This window comes from Arvicanthis niloticus, chromosome 2 (genome assembly GCF_011762505.2).
Source record: "Arvicanthis niloticus isolate mArvNil1 chromosome 2, mArvNil1.pat.X, whole genome shotgun sequence".
Classification (NCBI taxonomy): Eukaryota; Metazoa; Chordata; class Mammalia; order Rodentia; family Muridae; genus Arvicanthis; species Arvicanthis niloticus.
In genome coordinates this window covers 45,726,908-45,753,211 of record NC_047659.1, presented here as the reverse complement: position 1 = coordinate 45,753,211, position 26,304 = coordinate 45,726,908, and the positions used below count along the sequence as shown (strand labels likewise).

General features: G+C 43.1%; 1 protein-coding gene across 1 annotated transcript in view; it reads right to left on the bottom strand.

Annotated features, from left to right (window-relative positions):
• Myo3b (myosin IIIB) overlaps nt 1-26,304 on the bottom strand; it is a 340,938-nt gene that overhangs the window by 209,540 nt on the left and 105,094 nt on the right. The window contains exon 12 of the mRNA XM_034495370.3: nt 5,337-5,492. Coding sequence (XP_034351261.3) covers nt 5,337-5,492 — 156 coding nt within the window. The remainder of the gene's footprint in view (nt 1-5,336; nt 5,493-26,304) is intronic.

The window sequence follows — 26,304 nt, the reverse complement described above, 5'->3', positions numbered from 1 at the left end:
AACATCCAGTCTCGGTAGACTAAGTGCACCCCCTCCCATTGCAGCCCAGCCAGGCAGTCCAGCTAGCAGAAAGGGATCCAATGGCTGTCAACAGAGTCAGAGACAGCCTCAACTCCAATTGTTAGGGGACCCACATGAAGACCAAGCTGAATATCTGCTATGAATGTGTAGGGAGCTTAAGTCTAGCCCCTGCATGTTCTTTCAGTGGTTCAGTTTCTGTAATCTCCCATGGGCCAGGTTAGTTGGCTCTGTAGGATGTCCTTGATCCCTCTGGCTCACTCAACTCTATCCTTCACTCTTGTACAAGATTCCCTGAGCTTTGCCTGATATTTGGCTGTAAGTTTCTGCATCTGTTTCCATCTGCTGCTGTATGAAACCTCTCAGGACTCTGACAATGAGTCTAGGACTATTTGGACCATTGAAAATGTAACTTAAGGAAGGAAGCTGGAAGCTTAGAAAGATAACATGTATGTACTTGGCAATACATTTGATAAGATAGGGAAATAGAGTGGTCCTTTGGCGGCTATCTCTTAGTGTCTTGTAATTTCTCTTTGATTTCAGTGTGAATCAGGGCTGAAAGCTCAATTCGGATAGGTCATGATGCATTTCTTTCTTTCTCTAGCCAACCAACCCATCACTAAGTCCTGACGATACCATGGTTTCAGCATCTTCTAATTTTTGCATGTGTTATCACTGTTCTTGTTTATGGACAACATCAGTGCAATAGAATGAAGGATTTTACAGAGGTAACTAGTTGAGAAACCAGAGGTAAGAAAAGAAGAATTAACAAAGTGACTGATGGGAGATGGGAAAGGATGGGAAAGTCATTGACTGGTAACAGGTAACAAGGCAAGAAGTAAAGAAAAACAGGTAAAGATGTAGGAGGCAGATGTGACTGTCACAATGGGGAGATCGGCTATGGAAAACAAAGGCTAGGAAGGCAGAAGGGAACAGGAAGACCCATAATCCCTCGCCAATCCCCTCACAGTTGAGAGGTAGAAGATGGTGCCAAGCTACAACACTATGGATAAGTGGTCATCTCAGTTATGATGGACAGATGGGATGGACATTCAAGAGTATAGAAGCAAGGCTGGGCATCATGGAAGATTGGTCACAATGCAGCAGAAACTGCACCATGCTTGGAGGAGGGCTTGAGTTGTGAGGCCCATCTTAGCTCTTGTGGGCCTAAACTCTAGCTCTTCGGCATGAAGCAGCTCTATGCAAAGCCAGAGCTGGATGCAGTTCTCTATACATACACCCAGATCCACATCCATATAAATTCAGCTTTAGACTCAGTCTACATGGTCCTATGGAGACACCTATGCAGAAGTAGTGGTATACTATTGAGATGGGTCAAAATCTGTCTCTAGTCTTGTTCCGCCCCTTTCTATTCTCCACTCTACCATCTGAACAATTTAGAACACAGTCCTCCCTAAAACTCTTCAGTGGCTCCTTTCTGTCTAAGACACAAGACAGATGTCTTTAGGCTCTTGGACCTGACTTTCCTTTCCTTTCCTTTCCTTTCTTTCTCCCTCCTTCCTAGCCCACAAAGCTCCAAGGCTGCCTGCTAACACACGTCTCCCTACTCTCTCTCCAGCTCAGGTGCCCTTTGCCAGTGTTTTCTCTTTGCCCCCCTCTCTCAATAACTTCCTTCCCATCTATCTTCTGCTGGATCTTCAGGATCATGCTCCAAGTCCAACACCCTACTAGTTATAATTTTCCAAACCAGACAGAAGAAACAAGAATACTGGAACTGAGATGATAAACATCCACTCAATTTTCTCCAATGATGGTTATATAGCAGGCAGGGAAATGAGAAACCACAGTCTAGGCCAGGTTTAAATCCTAGCTCAACCACTTCCTGGTCATTCCCAGGCATCCCAAAGCCAGGTGCCCTTTGCCAGGGGCAGGGCCAGGCTGACCATAGTCTATCCTTCTCTAGAGACTTCTGTTCTTGTCTCAGTGCTTCTCAATCTTCCTAATGCTGTGACCCTTTAATAACAGCTCATGTTGTTGTGACCCCCAACCATAACATTATTTTAACTACTACTTCATAACTTTGCTATTGTTATGAATCATAATGGAAATATTTTTGGAAATAGCAAGTTGTTGAAGGGGTTGTGACCCACAGGTTGAGAACCACTGTCTTATCTGTTTCTTGTTTGTGAATTACAAAGACTATTAGCATTTTATCAAGAACCAGATCTGGTTTGCCTTTGCAGTTGCTCTGCTCAGTTTAGGGCTTGACACCTACATGCGTAAGTAAATGTTTCTACAGAGAATAAATGAATAAATTTGATTTTGAGAAAGAGATAGAAATCAAAACATTTAACCTTTGGTGCCTCCGTACTGTTTTATTTTCATGATCTTCTCTGATAATTAAAGAGATGGATCTTCACAGATGAAGGGGAAAAGAAAGGTAGTTGTGCTGGCTAGTTTTATGTCAATAGCTCACAAGCTAGAGTCATCTGAGAGGAAGGAGCCTCAATTGAGAAAATGCCTCCATAGAATTGGACTGTAGGCAAGCCTGGAGGGTATTTTCTTAATTAGTGATTGATATGGGAAGGTCCAGCCTATTGGAGTGGTTTCACCCCTGAGCTCGTGGTTTGAAGTACTTATGAGGAAGAAGACTGAGCAAGCACGGGGAGCAAGCCAGCAAGCAGAACCCCTCCATAGCCTCTGCATCAGCTCCTGCCTCCAGGTTCCTGCCCTGTTTGAGTTCCTGCCCTTAGTACCTTTGGTAATGAACAGAGTTAATGAGAAGTTAGTGAAAGAAACCCTTTCCTTCCCAAGTTGGTTTGGGTTATAGTGTTTCATCAGAGCAAAAGAAATTGTATCTAAGACTGTAGTGTTAAAAAGAAGTGACAGACTCTAAACAGACTATGCACAGATATTTTTCTATGACCCACATTTATTGAAGGTTAACACTGAAGGCAGAGCCATCCTAATCTTTTATGTGTAGATTCAATCCACAATCAAAACAACCCCCATCTTATAGAAGAAAGTTCAGAAGGATGAACAGTTAAATACCTTCTTCAGTAAGTGGAGGAGCTACAGCCCAAATCTGGCAAAGCCCGTGGTTTTAATCATTGGTTTGCCCTGCCTGGTGTGTGAACATCGCTGGAAAGAAATTAGGGGGGCTATTTTCCCATTCATCCCTGCTCTCACCTCTGTTAGTCTCTGTTTTCCTCACCTTCACTGGAAACTCACAGCTTTAGATAGATTGGCTAGCCAGCTGCAAATGACAGCTGAGAGCTTTTCCTGGTAGGTTCAGAAAACATCTATATATATAGCCAGCACCTTGCTAGCTGCTAAGAGGAAGTGTCAATTACACTGTATTCCCTTTGGAATTTATTTCTGACCTCCTAAGGAAGGGGCTGTTCAACGTTTTGATACGTATTTGTGAGGTTGTATTTTTTTGTAATAACTGTTCAAAGGAACACAAAGTACAGAACGAAACCGGAGATTACAAAGGCCCTGCAAGAATCCTTTGCCACCTACCAGGAATCTAACATCAAAAGGGTTGGCAAAGAGTAATTAGAGCAAGTGCTTGTGCGTGCACAGCATCATGGTTTTCTAAGGGGAAATGGGTGTTTAACATGGGGATGTAGAACTACACAGGCAAAGATGGGCAGAAGTATGGTGGTTGCTAAGTCTGAGAACTGTCTTAGAAGTCACGGGATAACAGCTCTCTGATCTAACAGAGACGGGAGAAGCTGGGTTTGATCTAAATGCTTAAGGGTTTGGGTTTCTAGGTGTTTATATCTCGTCCTCATTTTGGTAATGTGTGTGTGTGTGTGTGTGTGTGTGTGTGTGTGTGTGTGTGTGTGTGTGAATGTGTGGAGCAGACTGATGTACAGAAACTAAAGGAAAGTGGGATTTTGGTTTCCCTGGCCTTAAGCACAAGTTCCTACTGCTTCAAAAGGCACCAAGTCATAAGAATGGGTCTCTCTGCCTTGTCGGCTAGCCACAGACACAGAAATAGCCATGGCAGGAAGAACCAATAGAAAAATGTTTGCTTTGCATCATCCTAAGCAGAAACCTGTGACAACAGAGAAAATCAGCACAACACAGTCACCTTGAAATTCCATCTCTGGCAAGCCTGGCTTTGGCTTTCTGGTTTGTAAAAGGGATTTCTGCACAGTACAGGGAGATCTCCGGAACCGACTTACTCTGTTATTTTCTTCACCTCTGGTATTCTGAATGTTCTTTTAATAATACTGGACTGGTGCTTATCTGCGTTCTGGCCAGAATTATAAAAACCAAGTAATTGCTGAGTAGGGGAGCTTCATTTGCAATTAAATTCTATTTTCTTTAAAGAGAAACTCTGCCGCCCTCTGGACAGCAATCAAAGATCTATTTCTTAGAGATTCACACAGCATAGAGTTTTAAAGACTTGCTCCCACACCCTAAAAATAAACATCTTTTTAAAACTATATGCCCTTTAAAAAGTGGGGGAGAGGGGCTGGAGAGATGGCTCAGTGGTTAAGAGCACTGACTGCTCTTCCAGAGGTCCTGAGTTCAATTCCCAGCAACCACATAGTGGCTCACAACCATCTGCAATTAGATCTGACGCCCTCTTCTGGCTTGCCTGAAGACAACTACAGTGTACTCATATATGTAAAATAAATAAATAAAAATAAAAACGTTTAAAAAAAAGTGGGGGAGAAGGACAGAGCCATGTAGAAGGAGTCCTGGCTGCTTTAGACAATAGACAAAATACATGAAAAATAAAACTAAGATAAGTCTACAGATTCTGTAGAGAACGGGCTCAGAGCCCATCAAAGAAACAGTCTCTGGCATTTAACATACACTCTTTCCACGGCCTGTTCGTAGAGTCCATGTTAGGTCCCCACTGGGCAATAGCCAGTTAAAGACTTTTCACGTATGTGAGCCATGACTGTTTTGCAGTTACATTTCAATTTTTTTATTTTATTATTTTATTTTATTTGGGGTTTGTGAGACAGGGTTTCTCCGTGTAGCCTGGCCTAGAACTCACAGAGATCCGCCTGCCTCTGCCTCCATTTGCCTCCTGAGTGCTGGGATTAAAGGTATGGGCTACCACTGTCCAGCTTGCAGTTACTAACAACTGAACATAAAGACAGTAAGATTTCAGTCATTCGAGAGAAATCGGTCACAGGAATCTAAATAGGCAGTTTGTTTCGGAATCCACAGTTCATCCATGGGACATGTTTAATTAAAGTCACACAAATGAAACTCTGAAAAATGCAAGGATGTGGTTGTTACCAATTAAAATGTGGGACAAACCCAAGCACAGCCACATCTTCCTTATAAATACCCAGAGGAAGAAATGAGAGTGACACAGAGAACCATACCTGGTTTTAGCAACAGGGTTTTGATGCTTCTGGTCCTGGAGTACCTTGGCCAGCTGTCTTTGCAGAAACAAAACCTTGCCTTGAGTTCCTTTAATGAATGGGTGATCCAAGAGATGGGTGACCGAAGGCCGCTTTTCAAAATCTTTAATAAGACACCTGTTTGCAAAAACAACAAATAATTCTAAAGTGTAACATTAGACATTCTCTTTCTCTAGAAATATAATATAAGAGGGAGTAGACAAGACAGCTTGGTGATGAACGTGATCACTAGCCCTGTGAAATATGTATCAGAAAGTAGAAAAACTCAATGAATTGAATTAGTTAAAATATCAGAAATCTACTTGAGACTGTTGTAAGTAAATATTAAAAACTCACTTTTTTACCTTCAATTTACTGTGAAATATTTGAAGCATTGGAAAAGTAGACTGCTTAGGAAAGCATTTTTAAGAGAAGGAAGTTTATCTTAGAAGCCTATAAAATTAAAGCATATCACCTCTATTCTTTTAAAGGAGATGTTCTTATTTGGTGGAGTGGGAGGGCTGAGGGTTGCATTTAGAAACTTGCAAAGAAAGAAACAAACCTGCAAGCGACAGAGAAGCACGGCCACTGGTTTCTAATGTTTTATGAGAGGACAGAGAGGCCTCAGAACTGAAAGTGACTGACATACAATTCTGGTGAATTGTGATGGAATCATGCAAAGTGGGAACAGTCCATGCAAAACAGTAAAAATCAGGTTCTGTTTGAACCCCTCTGCAGTAGATTGGTTAGAGCCACTCCTGCAGAACGGCTTTCTCATTTGGACTCAGTGCATGTTACTGCATCCTCTGACACACAGAAATCTCTAGTGAAATGGGATCTGATGAAAACCGCTTCAACCACCATCACCTTTCTATCCTGAGTAGTTTCCCTGCATCAGAGGAGGAAGCTGCAACATCTTTCAGTCTCAAGCTAACACAGGAGACTCGGGATAAACATGAAATGCCCTTCTGCCTACTCCCTGTCATTAATGGCTGTGGTTTATCCCACAGTGGCATGCCAGCACCAACCCAAGGCCTTGGCAAGCAGTAGAAAGTTTAGCGGCCTCTGAGCACCTTTGACAGAGCATTTAAACCCAATTCTTCACAGCAATCCCCAGTTGTCAGATTCACAGGGAGCTTTTAGCTTTGCAATTTTCACTTCAAAACACTTCTCCTCACCTTCTAGTCCTGAAGGATATTCGGTAATATTCCTGTTCCCCTGTCAGTCCATTGGCAGATGTCCTGGGGGGCTCCTAGAACCTGAGCTTGCAGCTAGAAAAGCCAACAGCACCTAGAATATCTCCAAACTGATGCCCACAAGACTATAAATACCACCTCCACATTGCCATGGGGAGAAATCAATCATTTGACTTTTACAGGTCCAGGGTGGTTTGTAGAACCTATAATTTTTCCTAGCAACAATACAAAATCAGGCACACAGGCTCACAAAAGACTGTTGTTGTCTTCCCATGAGCAACCTTCCCTGGATTTCATGTATATTCATGTGTCTGTGTGACTATCAAAGGAAAACACATTTGAGTCACTGTTTGCCCAGAAAAGAAAGAACTCAAGAGGGCTATGTGATTGGTAATTCTGGTGATGTTCTTCCCTCCAGACTTAAGTGTGGACCATAAAAACCCCTAAAATAAAATAGCCATGTGTCCCTTGAGGGCTAATGAAGTCAGATAGACCTGGATCCTCAGAGGGAATGGGATATGATCATAAGTTCAGGATCCACCCAAAAGCTCAACAATTACTGTTCTTACAGAGGACCCAAGTTCTGATTCCAGCATGCACATCCGATGGCTCACCACTGCCTATAACCCAAGCTCCAGGGGATCCAACATCCTCTTTTGGCCTCGGCCAGCACTTCACATGCACATAAACACACACACACACACACACACACACACACACACACACACATTCACACACACACATATTCACACATTTTTGTTTGTTTGTTCATTTATTGTTTGGTTTTTTTTTTTTTTTTAAGGAAGAAAAGAAATGATAAAATAGAAATGCTTTCTTTGCCAGGTAACTGTTACCACAGCTTCAACACACATTGCCATGGGGAGACTCAGGGACAAAGCCAAATGCAGGCTAAGTGACAGCATGAAAAACCTCACAGCACATGAACAGAGTGTACCTCTAACCTTCCTCCTGAGGACAGATGTCCAGGGAAGGCTGTCAGAGGAGGCCTGCAATCAGTCTTTTGGGTAGCCTTAGAAAGCATGTCCCTAGTGGAATGGGAGGCAGTTGAAGGTAGGATGTTTGTCTTTCACACGAGCATCTACTGGCAAAGGAAGGCTTCTAACAAGTGACAAGATTATCTGCTGTATTGGAGAGGGTCTTGCTTTAGATCAGAGTGGGTAAGAGAAAGTACATGAATATCAATGAGAGAGAATCAGATGAGGAAGACTGAAACATATGAATCTGTTCCTGTGATGGTGGTGGGCACAGCACCCGGAACGATGATGAGTTAGTCTTCCCAGTAAGACTGGAGTGGGTGGAACTGTACCCCACAGGATCAACAGGAGAGAAGCTGAGCGTGCCTGAGAGGAATGCTAAACAGCACGATGCCACCTCCAGCTGCACAGGGAGGATTTTTAGGAGAAGGACAAGAAGACCTTGAGAACATAGCCTTACTTCGTAAACACCCCATCCACATCTTGTTCTCACGGGGGCAACACACAAGTCTGAAAGGGAATTGTTATGATATTCACACACAGATGCAAAGGCTCTGTCTACTAGATAACAGGGCATCAGCTCATTCCATTTACTCAGCAAACATTTATTATGCTGCACCAGAATTAGATGAAATAAACTAATGCTTGAGCAATTATGATATTTATCCTCAAGCATCTATAATAAATTTAATTGGAAAGACGGGAGGACCAGAGAAATAAAAGACCATGAAAACTGGTGTTTGCTTATGTACCCAGGGAGAAAACAAATAACAGGAAAACAACACTGGCCAAGGCCCTGCATGCCTGTCATCCCAGCACTGGGGAGGTGAAGCAGAGGAGCAGAAGTTCAAGGTCATTTTCAGAATGACATTCACTTCTGGGTCAGCTTGGTCTACATGAGACTCTGTCACAAACAAACAAACAAACAAACATAGAAATATAGGGTTTCAGAGCCATAAGGATCATGATCTGTTATTTGTGTGTGTGTGTGTGTGTGTGTGTGTACATATAAATGTGTGTGTGTTCATGTGTCCACATGGGTGTGAATATGGAGGTCAGAGGTCAACCTTAGGGGCCGTTTTCAGTTGCTCTTCATCTTATTTTTTGAGACAGGTCTCTCAGTGAACCTGGAGCTCACTGACTAGCTAAACAGGCTCCGACTTTCCCTATCCTACCACTGACCCAGCACTGGATGTTTGCTGTGTACCCACTTTTATACCGTGCTGGGGATTCGAACTTGAGTCCTCATGCCTTTCAAGCAGGAACTTTATCAACCGAACCATCGTCTCAAGCCCCATTCTCTTTTTTTTTTTTTTTTTTTTGGGGGGGGGGGGGTTGCTCGCTTGTGTTTGCTTGCTTGCTTGCTTGCTTGCTTGCTTGTTTTTAGGCCCATAATATAGCCCAAGCCTCAAAGCTCTCAACCCTCCAACCTCACCTTCCAGAATACAAGAACTACAGTGTGCACCATGACACCTGAAAGAGATTTTTTTTTTAAATCTTAATCTTATTTTCCAAAGTGAAGGACCTGAGGTCGGCCCATCAGTGATGAGGCCCTGGGCCAACTCCCACAGAAGAATCCTTTCTACTCTGTATTGTTAAACATGGCAAGCTACAGTGTGCCGTGTATTATAGTCAGGGAGTATACTGTTAGAAATCTGTAGTCAAGGAAGACTTCCTGGAGCTTGCAAGACCTAAACCAGGCTGCTTGAGGCTAGAATGAGCTAGGTTGATGGAGAAGAGGCAGAAGGCATTTCTAAATAGGAGAAAACAGAGCAATTAGTACAACATTCAGCATTAGATAAGAAGTCAGAACACTTAACCTTGCAAGCTGCTGCTTTTAAACGCCTAAGTGTTGAGGCATACTATGTGAAGTTGTGTCTCTGTTTTTCCTCACCTACCTAAGGCCTTCTCTGATTGGCTATAATAAAAATCTGCTGGCCAATTAGCTGGGCAGGAAGTGGAAGGTGGGACTTCCTGCGAGAGAGAAAGGAACCCTGGGAAGAAGAGAAAGGCCCTTTATCCAGGAGATATGGGAGGATATGACTATGGGCCTCAAAGGTATACCTAGCCATGTGTCCAGATGGTCAGGTTAACTTAGATGAGCCACTTGACCGTCTGCCCAGCTAAGGCCTAAGTTTTGAAATATTAAAAGGTCTCTGAGTGGTTATTTGGGGAACTGGCTGGTTAAGGAATAACTGTCACCATATTAATTTCAGCATTAATTAATATGTATAGAACATTAATAGTCATTTTACACCTAAGGGCAAGTATCGCCCTTCATCCCTTTACCACCTCTAACCAAGGAATAATAATTCTTGTTGAAGACTTTGAAGAGTGATGTCCTACTCTTCAAGATCAAGATTTTCAGCTCATCATTTTCAAACAGACGGTTAGTGAATGAAGACGAAACTGACTAACAGAGTGGGCAGGAACCGCACACAGCCCCTGTGTACTTCTCACAAGAGAGTTCTCCTCAGACTTGGAGGGTAAACACGGAAAACTATGAAAATTGAATATACTTACTCATGTCAAGATTATTTGTTAAGCCAAGGATTACACTGTCCAGGTGCAGAATATTTTCCCCAGCCAGGCAGGGTTTACAAAAGGATATGAAATGCACAGATCTCTGACCGGGGACACGGACACCAGCCAGTGTGAGGAACGCTGGGTAAAGTGCTAGCCATGCGTGGTATTCTGTTAAGGGGCCAAGGGGAGAGACCGAAAGAAGAAAAAGAAATGGCTTCCTGGTAAACGAAGTTTGGGAAACACTGGTGATCCTTTAAAACAAGTATGTTTGGGGTTTCATGATGTGTTTGAATACATTAAAGTTGGTTTGTTTGTTTTACAAATTATTTATTTATTTTATATATGTGACTCCACTGTAGCTGTCTTCAGACACACCCGAAGAGGGCACCATATCCCATTACAGATGGTTGTGAACCACCATGTGGGTGCTGGGAATTGAACTGAGAACCTCTGGAAGTGCAGTCAATGTTCTTAACTGCTGGGCCATCTCTCCAACCCCTAAAGTTGTTTTTTGTTTGTTTGTTTTGTTTTTAAATAAGCTTGAGATTTTTAAAAATTACTTAACTCTGTCGGAGTTAATGTTTCCGAGCTTACTTGGCCACAGACATTTTTTTCTTCTTTTCTTTCTTGTTTTCCTGCTGTCAGTGGACCACACACCACAGACGCCATCTTGGAAGTTCTTTTGTAAGCTCTTATAAGTGCTGTTTTTAGAATGAGGACAGAGGTGAGTCCTCCCTGGAAAAGACCAAGGCGAGATCCACAAGTCCCTAATTGTCACTGTACCTGAGACACCGATAAGCTATTGCTTCTATAGAAGACATTTTTTTCAAACTGGGACAATGCTTGGCCCCAGTCAGTTCTTCTCAGAATCTTTTACTTAAGGAAAAAAATAAGATTGAACATGGACTGACTTTCGGGAAACTAAACCCCAGGTAAGGTCTCCTACTGCTGTGCTTTTTTAATCTCCTTTTTAGAAAGTAGGTTTAGATGTGTTTTTTTTCTGTGGTGAGGGACCCAAAGCAAAGTCTAATAAAATTATATTTATAGCCTGAACAGTAAGAGGCCCCAGATTTACAAGGCCACAGTAGACAGTTTGAATATGATAGGAAAACCCACCAGAAGAAAAATGAAGCAAGCTGCAGCCTTGAAGGAAATCAATTCAGGACCTGATTTGAAATTCTACTTCTTCCCATCATGTTTTCTTGGCTGAAGATGAATTCTCGGAATTCATCTGTGGTCCTAACATTAAACACGGGCTGTTGCTGGTATTTGCAAAAAGCAAGTTGGACTCTGACACTGGGACGGCAGGCATGGGGGTTGTGTGTGTGTGATGTCCTGGGGATGCAGCTGCACTGTCTGTCCCTGAAACCTGACATTTCAGGACCCAACTCCTGGATGCCTGAACAGGGGAACCATTTACCAACAATCAAGATTTACCCATGAATAAACCCACTTGATATAGCACAGCTGAAAAAGCAAGAACTAAAAATAAAAATACTAATGAGCTTGGGAAAAAAAGAAAAACAAAAAAAAAAACAAAAAAACAAGAGGAAGGCAATCCTCTCCCACACAGTGGGGCTAAAACCCACGATTGATTTTCATCTCCTCTCATGTCTTTGTCTATATTTTGTCTCTCATACTGTCTGCTGCTTTCTTAAGGCTTGGTACAGGACACCCAACAGCTGTTGATCCGACCAAACATTTCCATGCCCCATGACTCACTTTAATGCCATGAGGCTCCTATCACTGTCACACAGAGGCCTGACTGGCAAGAGAAGAAAATCCTCCTGAGGATATGGTAATTACAGGCTAAGCAGCAGAGCACATGGTGCTCTGACTTGGAAGAAAATTTCCGTTCTGGAAAACAAGGCTGACAGCAATAGGCATTTTCCCAAAGTGACTAATGTCTCTGGGGGAGGGTTGGAGGAGGGAAATGGCATTGCTTACTGCTTATATGCATTTAGTGAACAACCCCCTTTTTGTGTGCTAGAGTATTTAGCCACATTGCATTGATGTGTTGAGGTTCTACTGTTGAGACCTGGAATGACATGCTAATTTCATGCCTGGGGTGAAGGAGCGAACCAAGTAAATGAAATACAAGGCTGCAAACTCAGCCAGGCAGCTGTACAGATATCAATCTGAGTGGAAGGATCTGTGTTTGCTAAAGTGTAAAAGCTCTGAGAAGGCGGGGTGGGGGGGGGGGGTGGGGTGGGGGGGGTGGGGGGGTGTGTGTGCTTCAGATTGAGGAGGGGAGGGGAGGGGAAGGGAAGGAGTAATCTCCTCTGAAACAAATCTGTAAGGAGAATAGGTCAGATGCGATGCTTTGCATAAGAATGGCCCCTTGGCCTCATATATTAAGTGCTTAGTCACCAGGAAGTGGCACTATCTGAGAAGGATTAGAGGGTGTGGCCTTGTAGAGGAAGAACCTCACAGAAGGTGGGCTTTGAGGTTTTAAGAGCCCATGCCAGGCCCAGTGTCACTCTCTTCCTGCTACCTAGGGATTGAGATGTAGAACTCACTGCTACTTCTCCAGCACCATGCTTGCCTGTATGCTGCCATGTCCCCCACCATGATGATAATGGATAAACTTCCTGAAACTGTAAGCAAATTAAAACTCTTATAAGAGTTGCCTTGGTCATGGCACCTCTTCACAGCAATAGAACACTGACTAAGACAGCAGAGCATTGTGGGAAGCTGCCATCTTGCCTGAGGTCCCTGGCTGGGGAGTGACAAGGTAGAAAGAGAAACAAGTAGGCAACGTTGTTGGCACCAGACCAAGAAGAGGTTGTGGAATTTAAAAGAAAAACAACATTGCATCGCCTCAACTCCAAGACTGAGGGATGAAGATCAACTTCTCTACAGATGACTCAAACAAGGTAGAGAGGTAAGGAAAGAAAATATGCAGGGTGGTCTGAAGCCAAACCGTCAAGTCTAGGGCACACAGGGTAGGATTCTCCAGAGGCTATGCATTGTGCTTGGAGACAGTCCTTTCACAGAAAGGATACTTGGGAGTAGAGACTCACAAAGGCAGAGCTGCAGCATGTAGACACATTCCACCCTGAGATGTGGCTGGAGTATAACCCAGCAATGCAGAGACCCCCTCCATCTGCCTCTGTCTCAGAGTCCTTAGCAACCTAAATAGTTAGAAAAACCCAGAGTAATAGCTGGTTGTGTTCTTAGCTCAGGAGATGTGCAAACAAAAAGTTTAGATCCTCAAGCACCATTTGTCTAAGGATAGGCTGCCCCCTCCCTCGATGGGAGAGAGTATCATAGACAGATAACAGACAGAATCAGTCTAGGAGAGGCCTGAAGAGCCATCTGGAAATGTTATATGAGTGAAGAACCCACTTATAGCACGTCAGCCAAGCAGCAGGGCGGGGTGCTGATTAGGGGTAAACAGAAGTGTGTCCAAGGAAAAGCCATAGAAAGGCCTGCTGAGGGAGGTGACTGCTTCACTACTGCTGATGACACTGCCACCTTCTGTGATGGATGTATTATTACAAGTGTGCCCTCTTCTGCTGGATGTAGTGACAGCTAAGGAAGATCTCAAAAAAAAAAAAAAAAGTTACAGATTCAATTTACTATTTATTATTATTAGCATGTGTATGCTATTTGGGTTCCAGAGAGGGACTGAACACAGGCCTCCAGACTCATACAACAAGTATCTACTCACTGAACTATCTCCCTCACCCAAATATCTCTCAATTTTTGTATCCTAGGGCTTAGGTTCTTTTCAGGGCAGTAACCTGTAAGTAAGTCAGGGCAGGTCCTTAGCTACCATGTTTCTTACTACCTTAGTTGGGTTTTTATGAAAAGCATTTTGCAATTACACTGACATTTTCTTCCTGTGTAGTCTACAGGCTATGTGACTGTGTGTACATATGATGTGTATGTCTGTGTGCAAACGCACATGCCTGTGTGTGCATGTGGGGGTCAGTGTCAAGCATCTTCCTTAGATGCTCTCAAACCCACCAGATCTGGAGCCCATCTATTCAGCTAGGCTGACCAAAGGGCCGACAAGGCCTAGAGGTTCTTTTGTCTCCATGACTCCAGCGCTTGGATTATGGGAACGTAGCATCACGTGCCCAGTTTTACACGATGCTGGGAACACGAATTTAAGCTTTCCTGCTTGCACAGCAAGCTCTTTACTGTCTGAGTCATCACCTCATGCAATGTAGTCAGGGCATCAAAAATCACAAGCCATTACCTCATTTCATCACCATAGCAACCAACACATGAGGTTCTTAGTCTGTTTTCAGATACCAACCTCCAGTTCAAAGGGCTAGAGAGGGTGCAGTCATCCTTGGAGTACTGGATCCTGGGACTGTTCTCTCAGGGGACAGTGGAGCAGCTGTCAACACTATTGTTTGGTACAGCTAAGGTCTCCTGCAGCTCCCTCACCAAAGCTTTTTGGGTCTTTGCGATGGCAAGGATTGGTAAGAGATCCCCCAGACTTGATCAGATCAGATGCCAACCATGGCTTCCTTTAGAGGTCTTTACTTAAGGTGAAAATTAAAGAAAGATTTGCTTCCCCAGCCCAGGGAGATGAGCACTGGAGTTAGATGCAGTAGCTAACTCCACCAGATGGAGATTATAGAAAACATGAGAGTCAGGACAAGATCATCCAGAAGCTGCCAAATTCACTTTTAAGAGATACAGCTCTCACATGAAAGAAAAGAAAAAGATGGTTTGTCCAGAAGCCAAATAGGAGTGACTGTGGCCCAGAGCACAGACTCACGTTTCTCTAAATCCCATGTTCCAATGTGGTAATAGTTCCAGGATGTTTTATAATAACAAAACAAAGAAAAATCATGAATCAAGATGCCTTTAAAATATATTGAGGGAGGCATCAGGTAGGCAACGAAGAGAAGCAGGCTCTTCTGTAGGCCTCGGAGGCTATCCAATGACATCAGCTCTGGGGCTGAGGAGACCTAGTGCTCTATTACGTTAATGCATTCCAAAAGGTTCCACTGATGGCCACAAGGATGCCAGGTCACTCACACAGGGAGATGATGGCTGAAAAAGAACCCAAGATAGCTGGGCAGTGGTAGCACAGGCCTTTAATCCCAGCACTCAGGAAGCAGAGATGGGTAGATCTCTGAGTTCAAGGCCAGCCTGGTCTACATAGCAAGTTACAGAACAGCCAGAGTTACACAGAAAAACCCTGTTTCAAAACAACAACAACAATAATAATAAGTTGCAACTGGGCCCTAGCTAGACCTGCAACATTCCAACCCTTCTGCAGTCATTGATGATATAGTCAATCAGCCTTTCTAGTCAAAGCCTTCTGGGAACATTTGCCCACATAGGGTGAAATACTTTCTAACTAGTTTGTTGATGCATTTAAATAACACATTCAGTGACAAAACCCATTATTATCCCTAGAATAACATATTTTTAAAGATATTAGGACAATGGTATATGTTAAGTCAGCTATTGAGGACAAATCTAACACTCTCAGAGATATGTAGTGATAGGTAAGCTTTACTTAGATTCACTGAGCTTTTGATAGAAGAATATATATATATATATATGCATATATATATATATATATATATATATATATATGACATTATATATATAATGACATTAGCTTTGGGGTTGAGGAGACCTAGTGGCCTTTTAAGCTAATGCATTCCAAAAGGTTTCACTGATGTCCACGAGGATGTTAGGTCGCTCACATAGGGAGATGATGACTGTAAAAGAACCCAAGATAGCTGGGCGGTGGTAGTTATATATGTAGATAACAAAATTGTTGAAAAAGTAAATGAGGCAATGGTTACACATTGCTCACTGCAGAGTAAATGCTCAATAAATGCTGGTTCTGGGGTCAGCCACTCTACCAAGTGGTCCTGTAAGCCGTTGCTTGAGAGGAAGGCAGTTGATAAGCAGGAAGAGTGCCCCCTAGTGTCTTAGTCCATAGTCCACTCTGCACTGCTGTGACAATATTTGAGAATGGAGAAATGAGGTTAGTTTCCCACAGTCCTAAAGACTGTTCAATCTGAGATCAAGACAGGAGAAGGTTCATGTTCAAGATGAAAATTGTTCTGTTTTCAAAATGGTTTCTCCAAAAAAAGGATGCGGAGTGCTCACCTAGCAGAGAGCAGTCCACTCATGACAAAGGAGCCCTCCTGGCCTGATGCCCCAGAGGCCCTACATCTCCCTAGGGCCACATTTGTAGCACCTGAATTCTAGAGACTGTCTGTAACATGAGTTTTCTTTATTGTTAAAGTCGGCTGTCTCCTAATCAGTTACCCACCTAACTAAATTGGGTACAGTATTACAAAAATCTAACTCAAGGAATTTCATCAGATGGGTAATTAATTCATTGCTTTCCATGTGATTCCTACTATTGAGGACAGGATTTCTAGTAGATGTCCTTAAACAGAATTTGCAACATTTGTGGGAAAGGGGATTTTTGGGATCTGACAATTCAGCAAAAGCAAAACTCCTTGGTGTTTTCAAGTTCAAGTTTTTGGGTACTCTTGTCTTTGAATGTCTGGCTCATTTCTTTGATTCAAAAATCAATTTCCATTTTGACAAACAGTCATGGTCGGCTTCTTAGTGCAAGCTTAAGTGCCCGGGGACATCTGAATTGTATTCTTTCCCTTGATCCTGCTTGCCACTCTGCCCTGACTTTAATCCATAATTCTCATTTGTATGCATTTTACGTAGGAGGGCAAGGAGTGACTAACACTTAAGCAGTCCCTAAAATAAATGAACAAACCGGTTACACAGCAAGGGCAAAAGCCTGCCTAGGAATACCCAGGATGGGGGAAGGGGCTTCCGTAAGAAACACATATCCTGGGTAAAACCAACTCACACACATGAATTGGCTGACAAGGTGGGTGAGGCTGACATCATGGTACATTCATAAGCATGTGTGGTAGGTGTTTATCATGAAGGATATAGGATGCTACACCATGTGCTGAGAGCAGAGGTGCCTAGGGTTAGACACTTGCTTTCATAAATTTGGAAACAAGTAGCAGAAGAGACATGTTAGCAACTATAAACTTTTCAAGGCTGAAAAGTTTAGGGCCGTCCATAACCTCAGCTCCAGCTGGGGTACAAGTGTGTCACATGAGATGTGACGTTCTTAAAGAACAGAGTGGGTACTGACTAGGAGGAAGTGCAAGGGATAGACAGTCAGGTGAAGGGTTCAGGAGTCCCCCATGGAGGCCATGGATGTCAAATGCAAGGGTCAGGAGTAGATCTGGACACTGCAGTCCAAGACAGATGGGGGTGAGATGGCTGAGAACTGCTTTTCAGGACCCAGAAGACCTACAGAGTTTTCTGCCTCTGCCACACCCAACTGAGATAGCTTAGCAGGCACATGGCAGCTAGATCTTTGCTTTAGGAAACAACCTGACAACATGGCAGAAAACCAGTCAGTGGTGAGAATAGGGCTTTTTAGGAAGGGTGTGGCTTGAACAAAGGATGTAAGAAGAGAAAAATGGTGGCTGTAGTTATGGAGTGTGGAGACTGGTTAACAACGTTGAAGAAGTAGCCACGAGTGGACTCTCATTTCTTTTGCGTGTCTTCATTTCTTTTGGGCATATATCTAGGAGTGGATTTTCTGTGTTAGATGGTGATAACTTTTGACTTCTCTTTTGGAGAAACACCAGACTCTTGTTTCGAAGCAGTTCTTTTACTTTGCCTTCTCCCTAGCAGAGCCCACAGCTGATTTTTAATATTTAATCTTGTTCCAGAAATAATGTAAATACAAAGCATGTGCTTAAGTATATGAAGATAACGTGCAATAAGGCAACATAAAAAATAATGTAAGCCAAGGAAAAGACGATAAAGCAGTGGAGTAACTCAGTAAGCAAAATAGTTATGAAAATGCCAACTAAATGGCTCTGTTAAGGCTGGACATACATTTGACTTGGGCTTCCTAGTAGACAATGTGAAAGGGGGAAACATCTGTTCTATATATCTTATGATCTGTGACTTGTGAGCAGACCAGCTCCCCCTACCCCAGGACTATAATGAGACCATGAACACTGGTCGTGAGACTGAAGCAAACACTCTTCTGGTTTTCCACAGAAATGAGTAATGAGTGTGTACTGAATCCAACAGTCCCGGACTGAGCATGGCCACATAGTTCATAGGTCTGTTTCTTACAACACTCTCCAACCTCAGGGTGTGCTTGGAACCATCCGGTAAAAATATTTTCCTGAGTGGGCAATACTCCTCTGTGTTGTTCTGGGGCGAACTCTACTAGAGAGTTGGTGAGCCTTTCCTGGCTTGAGGCCCTGGGTTCTCAACCCATGGAGGCAATGCTCAACCGTTAGCATCAACAGAGTCAAGGAAAGGCAGATGCCAAGTCTCATCCTGGTCACTGGAAAAGACAAAAGGGAGAGTCCCAAAAGAGTTTAGCCCATGGGTAGGAAGCAGCTCAAAGAAAGGAACAACTGAGTTCCAAAGGAGAGAGTTGGTGGGTGGGGGTGGAAGGACCAGAGCTGACACCACTGTAAAAGGGGTCAGAGAACAGCATGACAAATGCTGCCACCAGAGGCTCCAGCCAGCATGTCAGAACACGATTCACATAGTGAGGCAGGGTGGGGGGTGGGGTGGAGCACAGTAAAGAGAGCAATAATGACCCACAGCTGCAGTGGTCCTGGTGGTACCAACACTCACACTGGGCACTCCTCTTTAAATGCGTGCTCTTTTGGTGAACACGGACGTGAACTAAACATTTCTCTGGCCAATTGCCAACTCCATGGCTATTATGGACGGTATAAACATGAAATTGGGGGAAGTGAACCAGCCTGGTTTCCATAACAAACAGCCTAACTGCCGCTGAAAAGCCTGGAGGTGGGGAGGGTAGTCTTGTCAGATAATAGGTAGTTGTCATGTTTTATGCAAATCAGGGTTTTGCACAGCTCTTGGCTTCCTTGCTTAGTGGTTCTGAGGATACAGACCACCACCACTGTGCCTGTCACCTGCCCAACTTCTGAGAGAAAACCTTTTAAAGGAGAATAAATTCTAAGATGGCAGTGATTCCTGGTGCTGCTTTTTGGAGAGATTGTCCTTCCTGTGGCCGCTGCCACCCATAGCATCCAGGAAACACTTCTTCTGCATACTCTTTCGACAAAAAGAAGTGCCCTGCATCCTCACCTGCTGGGATGTCAATCCAGTGCCCTGTGCAAGCAAGCATCACATTTTTGCAGGAGAAAAAAAATTTTTTTTTTCTTTTTTAGGCAAGGGACTGAATAAAGACACCACACCGGCTGCCTGGGGAGTCTGGGGAGTCCTTAGCCCTCCTCCGTTAGCAGAACAGCTCCACCCATTACTTCAAAGCCTCATCAGAGACCCTAATCCTTTCTGAAAGGAACTCTCTGGCAGCCAAGCCTTTAATTTGCTGAATAATAGGCCCACTGATTAACCCTCACAAAGCAAATCACAGATACTCCAGGCAGTGAGTGTTCTCAGGGGGCTGAGAGAACCAAGGGGGCTGCTGGAATCATTTTCAACCCCCCTGTAGTGGAACTAACCTTGCATGGATTGCTCAGTGGCGAGCTTACTGGTTTTCTTTCTCATGTGGCCAATGTTTGGTCCCTATAGATTGTTCTGATTGTCTTTTGGCATACACTAGCATATTCTGAATTTTAAGCCATGTCTTTTGTTGCCAGGCAGGGATAGGTGATATGGAATGATTATGTCACAAAACATAACTGATAATCAGTGACAGTAGAAGCTCTCTTTAGGCCAACTGCTGGAGTACCTCTGCTCTAGGCAGACTGTGCTCTGGCGCAGAAATGGAATAGACTCCACAAGTACAAAGAAAAGAATATCATGTCTAAATTCAACAAGAGGTGCCCGGTGTGGGGCAAAATGGTTGGCTTTTTCTGTGGACACCTGCAGCTGGAGGTAGGCAACTATGCTCGTCGCTGCCAAGGACAGGTAGCAGGTAAGCCAGGCCGGCAGCTTCCCACTGGTGTGTACCTATAAATCACATCCACATTAGCCTTCCACCGGCTCCATCAGATAATGAGATGAGTGACTGAACAGATGACACAGTGGTCAATTACCATGTGGATGATATAAATTCTATTGTGGCAAGGACATTTATCTCTGTATTGATCTGGCTTTGCTAGCAAGGATCATAAATTATTCCCTTCCATAACGGTATGATAAATACTCTAATAACAGAATGCCACCAGCTCCTGTTTCCCCAATAAATTCCCATATGGTTTCAGTTAGAGAAGAAACATGCATGCATGGAGGTTTTTTTTTTTTTTTTAATCTTACCAAAGGCTTTATTATTATAGCATTATAAGGGTCCCAGCAAGTTTGAAAGTCTTTTCTGCCATCTTCCCTTCTGCCCACCTACGCTTGGAGCCTTCCCCACTGACCAGAACTATAGTTGATTACAGTTGATGAGCCTGTGTGCAGACATCATCATTACCATATCAAGTTTATATTTTACCTTAGAGTTCATTCCCAGTGTCATGCATTCTACTGCTGGGCAAATTTATAATGACACATACTTACTAGCATGGTGCCACATAGAGTTTCAAGGGGTCTTTTTGCTTTATAACCAGCATATTGAGGAGACTTTCGTATGTTTCAGCCATTGCTTAAATTCTGATACCAGATTTTAACATGTGAACTTAGGATGACTTTGGACATACAAAGCTGTTCATTATAATTTGCTATACTCTTCACATTAAATTATAGTTACTTCCATGACTAAGTCAAATGGCTTAAAGGAAGCCGGCGGCACCTTCTAGGATTATACATGAAAATTATTTCTCTGTTTCTCTTCTGTTAATCTCTAAATTTCCCAGCTCTGGAAAGCACCACTCATAATTCAAAGAGAACATGAGGAATATAGGCACAACTGGCCAACACAGTGCTTATGCATACAGCACACATATGTAAACACACATACACATCAGCACATGTACACACACAACACATATACACACACACATTCCTGCACATGCACATATATGCATACACACACTCCTCCACATGCGCACACACATATACACAGACATGCACACGTATGTGTATGTGCATACACATAGATACAACACAACATGTGCTTGTACACACACATGCACAGATATGCACACAGACATATGTGTGTACATAGACATAGAACACATGCTTGCACACACACACACACACACACACGTCTGAAAGATGACACAGCTAGGAATGCAGTTCTATATGTAACACCCTTAACCAGCATCTCTTTCAATAACTTTTCTTTAGGAAGTTTAGAGTTTATGTTGTGCCACTGTTGAATAAGAGCAGAAACTTAGACTGCCGTGGCATTGCATTATATCCACTAAGACAAGCAGCTAGACAGACCAATGCTCCTCCACATTTTCTTTTTCTGACTACAAGTTTAATACCGGTTTGATTCTACAACCACAACGGTGCCAATACACACACTTAGCCTTTCCGCCTAAGCTTGACCTTGAACACAGCCACATCTAAGGAGGTAATTGTCGCTGGGAGGAACCTCTTAAAGGCATTTTTACAGGCGACTTTAGATTTATCTTGTGCACAGAACTCATTATATATACAGGGCGAGGTCAGAATTTTACATTTGTGTTTATTCTTCACTAAACTTGTGAAACACTCCTACAGGTGCCTCTTAAAACAATAGCAAGTCACAGGCATATGATGATCCCAGCCCTTCGCCTGCTCACTTCTGCATGTAAAATGTCAGCGATGAGTTACTTAGAGGCTGGTCACAGACCACCCCCTCAGACATGACAAGCGTCATCCTCATCAGCTGCTCCATTATAACGGCACTGTCCTTGATTTGGATCAATGTCCGGAGTTTTTCCAGCAAAGGGAGGTTTTATTTTGTTTTTGTTTTTGTTTTTGTTTTTGGGGGGAGGGGTGGGTTGTTTTGTTCATAAGAGAGAGAAAGCTGTTTCCAGGTAAGTTTGCCTTAACCTCATGGATGAAGCATCTCTTTTCATGCCAATGATAATTCATCTCGCATCTGCTTAATAGAATATCTCCTCACTTGAAAATCTGAACTGGGAGGGAGGTGGTGACTGTGGTTCAGTTGTCGGGGTCGTGCATTGGCTCGTACATGTCAGAGAGCAATAGGGGAAACCAGCTGACATCAAAAGCTGGCTGCACACATACACAACCTGAGCACGTGCACAGGTGCACACAAAATAATTTTTTAATAAGGGTCAGTGTTGGACACACACACATATATACACTCTAGCATCTTAATCCCCAGAAAATGCCACAGAGACCTGGTTTTGAAACCCAGCTCTGTCAGGATCCAGCTGTGAAGCCAAAGCCCATCACTTAGCTGTCAGGAAGCCCGGCTGTCCATGTGAGTAGTAACCCACTTGTTTAGCAGCAGTGAGGATCCAGGGAAATCACACAGGCAAGGTGCATTCATCTTGCCAGACACACAGTATCTGACAATCAGCTTTAAGTGAAGCCTACTGTAAGGCCTGGAGTGTTGCTCAGTGGTTATAACAGCTACATGTGTCCGATCCTGGGTTTGATCTCTGGTACCACGGGAGTGGGGAAGCTTATTGAAAAACTTATTATTTGTACCTCTCTCACAGATACATTCAAATTAATCTAATAGTTTCTATTTTAGTTCTCATGAATCTGGTAGGATTTACTGAATGTAAGCAAATTGGCTTTCTTTAGCTAAATGAAGTTTGCTACATTTTTGATTTGCTGTGAAGGATTTTCACATAGAAAATTTAGTCACAATTTAAAAAAAAAAAATGTAAACTCTATGACCATAAGGACTGAGCAACAACAAGCCCATAGCAGATATCTAAATGGCACCAATCCATAGCTACATAGCTAGAGACCATGGTGATCTATGGTCTATCTTCTCAGCACAGCTTAATGAAGGTGATCTATTGCTCAGTACTTGGTGCACGGTGATGTCAGCTTGCCATATCTCTCCATGGTAATATGTGCCTCTTAGAGAGGTTTATGTGGCCAAGACATCTTAATACCTAACCCACTATCAAGGTCCACAAATCATTGACAGTTATAGAAATTACCCACTTTTACTATTGTGCCGTGTGTTTGAGAGGGAGGACTTAACATAAGCTTTAATAAGGGCTGTGTGTGTGTGTGTGTGTGTGTGTGTGTGTGTGTGTGTGTGTGTGTGTGTGTGTGTGAAATGAAAGGAAAGGAAGCAGGAGAAGAAATGAGGAAAGAGGAATCCCCACTATGGCTGTGGGTGACACAGGACTAACCATGACATTCATTCTTTGCGGCAGGTGGATGAACAGGATGAACATTGCTATCCTTGCTTGGACTATCAAATCACTTACAGCCATAAAAACATATAGGTATATTAATTTCCTGGGGCTGCTGTAAGTAATATCACAAACTTAGTGACTTTAAACAGCAGACATTTATTATCCCATGGGCCTTTCCCCTAGCTTCTGATAGCCCCTTAATGTGAGACAGCCTGAGTCCAGGCTACCCATGTGTTGTTGTCTCTGTATCTACATATGTGGTGGTTTGAAAAAGAATGGCCCCCATAGATTTGACTACTTGGTCACCAAGGAGTGGTACTATTTGAAAGGATTAAGAGGTGTGGCTTTGTTGGCCACGATGAGCTTTGAGGTTTCAGAAGCCCAAGCTGAAAGTCTCTCTTTTCCTGCTACCTACAGATCCAGATCCAACATAGATCCCTGCTCTTCCAGCAGTGTCTGCCTGCAGGCTGCCATGCTTCCTGCCATGATGGTAATGGACTAAATCTCTGAAACTGTAAGCCAGTCACAGTTAAATACAGAGTTGCTGTGGTCATGGTCACAGCAATAGAACCCTGACCAAGACATATAAATTCCGTTACTCTAGGGAACCCTGACTAATACAACACCCAAATATCTCTCTGTCACTCTCGCTCTGTCTCTGCCTCTCTGTCTCTGTCTCTGTCTCTGTCTCTCTCTCTCTCTCTCTCTCTCTCTCTCTCTCTCTCTCTCTCTCTTTCTCATAGATACCTACTTTACCAGGTTAGGACCCAACGTGCCTCAGTATGCCTTTATCTTAGCCAATTTCATCTGCAAAGGCCTGTTTCCATATACAGTCTTATCTGAGATACTGAGGATGAAACCATGTGGATTTTGATAGATACAGTTCAAAGCCTGAGTAATGGAAAAGAAATACGGAACACTGCTCAAGCCTGGTGATTGAAGCTTCTGTACTTTCTTAAAGACAGAATTCCTATTATTTCATTAAAATATCTATTTTTAAATAAAACTATTTTTGAACTCAATAAATACTCTTTTGATCCAAATTCAAATCATGCTGGGCATAATGACATATATCTGCAATCCTACAATTTAGGAGGTTGAGGCAGGGGGATCTTGATTTCCAGGCAACCTCTACTATATTAACAAGACTTTGTCTTAGTAACAATAATAACAAAAAATTACAACTATGATTTTCCTCACTCATTTATTCAGTATGGCAGCTAAGTATCATACATTTGTTAACCTTAGAAAAATCTGAATTAAAATACCAGGAAGGCAATAGAAAACACAAAAAAATAAGATAGGAGGCCTGGCAACTGATTATGTTCAAAGCTATAATTGTAAATTATAAACCCACAAAAACTACACATACACACAGCCCTTTCTTTCACTCAGAGGGGTAAATCTACTATTTTTATCCCATCCAAAAGTCAATAGCAGGCTAGAAAAATGTAGGACTGGTCACATGGGCCTGCATTTTCTTCTCTAATTACAATTCTAATCCACTCAGAGCCAACGTTCCTTCCTCCCCCTTACCCCCACTCCCAGCCTGCAGAAACCATGATGTAGAAGGGGCCTCCGGAACAGGACCAGCAGGGAAAGGAGAGCAGGCAGCTGGGTATTACCTGGACACAGGAAACTCTTGGAACGAACCCCAGGAGGGCAGCCGCTTCTCTAGCCCTACCAATGGCCCATTACTTTCCATCTCTTCCAGATCAGCATGGCTGAGATTACAACAATCCCTCCTCAACCTCAGACTCTCTGTTATGACTCGGGCTTGTGGGTCCCACTCATTTTCCTTCCAGACTCTTAGCAGCTGTTAGGAAGAATAGCCATCCCTAACATTTGCTGGCTATTGCTCTGGCTCTCTGGAATCAGGCACCTTCCTGTCCAAATCCATACAAACGGCTGTCTCTTTGTGTGCTCTCCCCTTTATTTAGGGACAGTGGCCATTTTAGGAACATGTTGGGCCCACTGCTGCCCAACCCAGTGACTATTTTCTTATCTACTTTTGCAACAAGACGTGACCACATGATACAGTCACAGTGATAATTATGCAAAGCTGCCAGCCAGTTAAAATACCCACCAGGAGCTCTAAATTAGATACCTCTTGGAAGTGTAACCTTGAAACTCATAACTTTATTCTTCTCAGGAAGGAGGGGAAAAAAGCCTCAATTTTTCAAAATCAGATCAATACATGTGAAGAGGGCAAAGGAGAGTTTGTTGGGTTTTAATTTGGAGTATTCTGACCTTTTTCATGAGTTTTCACTAATCCACTAATTCCCTGTAGCTCAAAAGATGCTAATTAAATCAAAAGGCCACAATAGCTAATCATTGGCGAAATAAATCCAAAATGGAGAGTGTGTGCCGGAGATACTGCTGCTCCTTTTAATTAAAATTACCAACATGCAAAGTAATGTAAATAAAGGTTACAGTGGACCCACTCAGCTCCTGGAGGAATTAACCATTTGTACAGTTCCTGGGGTTCTGACAAGATGCAAAAGCCCCAGAATTCTGCAGACCATAATGAGACTCTAGGTTAGGATAGGTACAATTGCGTGTAGTTCACTGATACTTTAAAGCCAGGTAGAATTAAACAGCCTTGAAAAACAGAGTGGGGGAAAGACAAGAACTCAGAACTGTTGGCTTGAGGGAAATTCAGCTACAGGCAAGGACACAGCCCATCTTCCGGCAGACCTGAAGAGAAAGCAAGAGCTGTAAATGTGGGTCTGAGTCTTTACAGGTTAAGTAAACGGCCTTTCTCACGGTCAATGATAACATTTTACTGATATTCAGGGCAACTGCTTATATCTATCAGAAGGCTACTGGAAAGAAGCCCCAACATTTTATGACTGACTGGCAGGTCTCAAGCATGGTACTTAGTTGAGGAAAGTAATGGCTTCCATGCCAGCCATCGACCAGGGGACCAGAAACACTCCCCCAAACATAGTATCTGTTTAGAAGTAGTGGAGTACCCTTCTGAGTTTCCCTATTAAAATCCCTCGAGTGACAG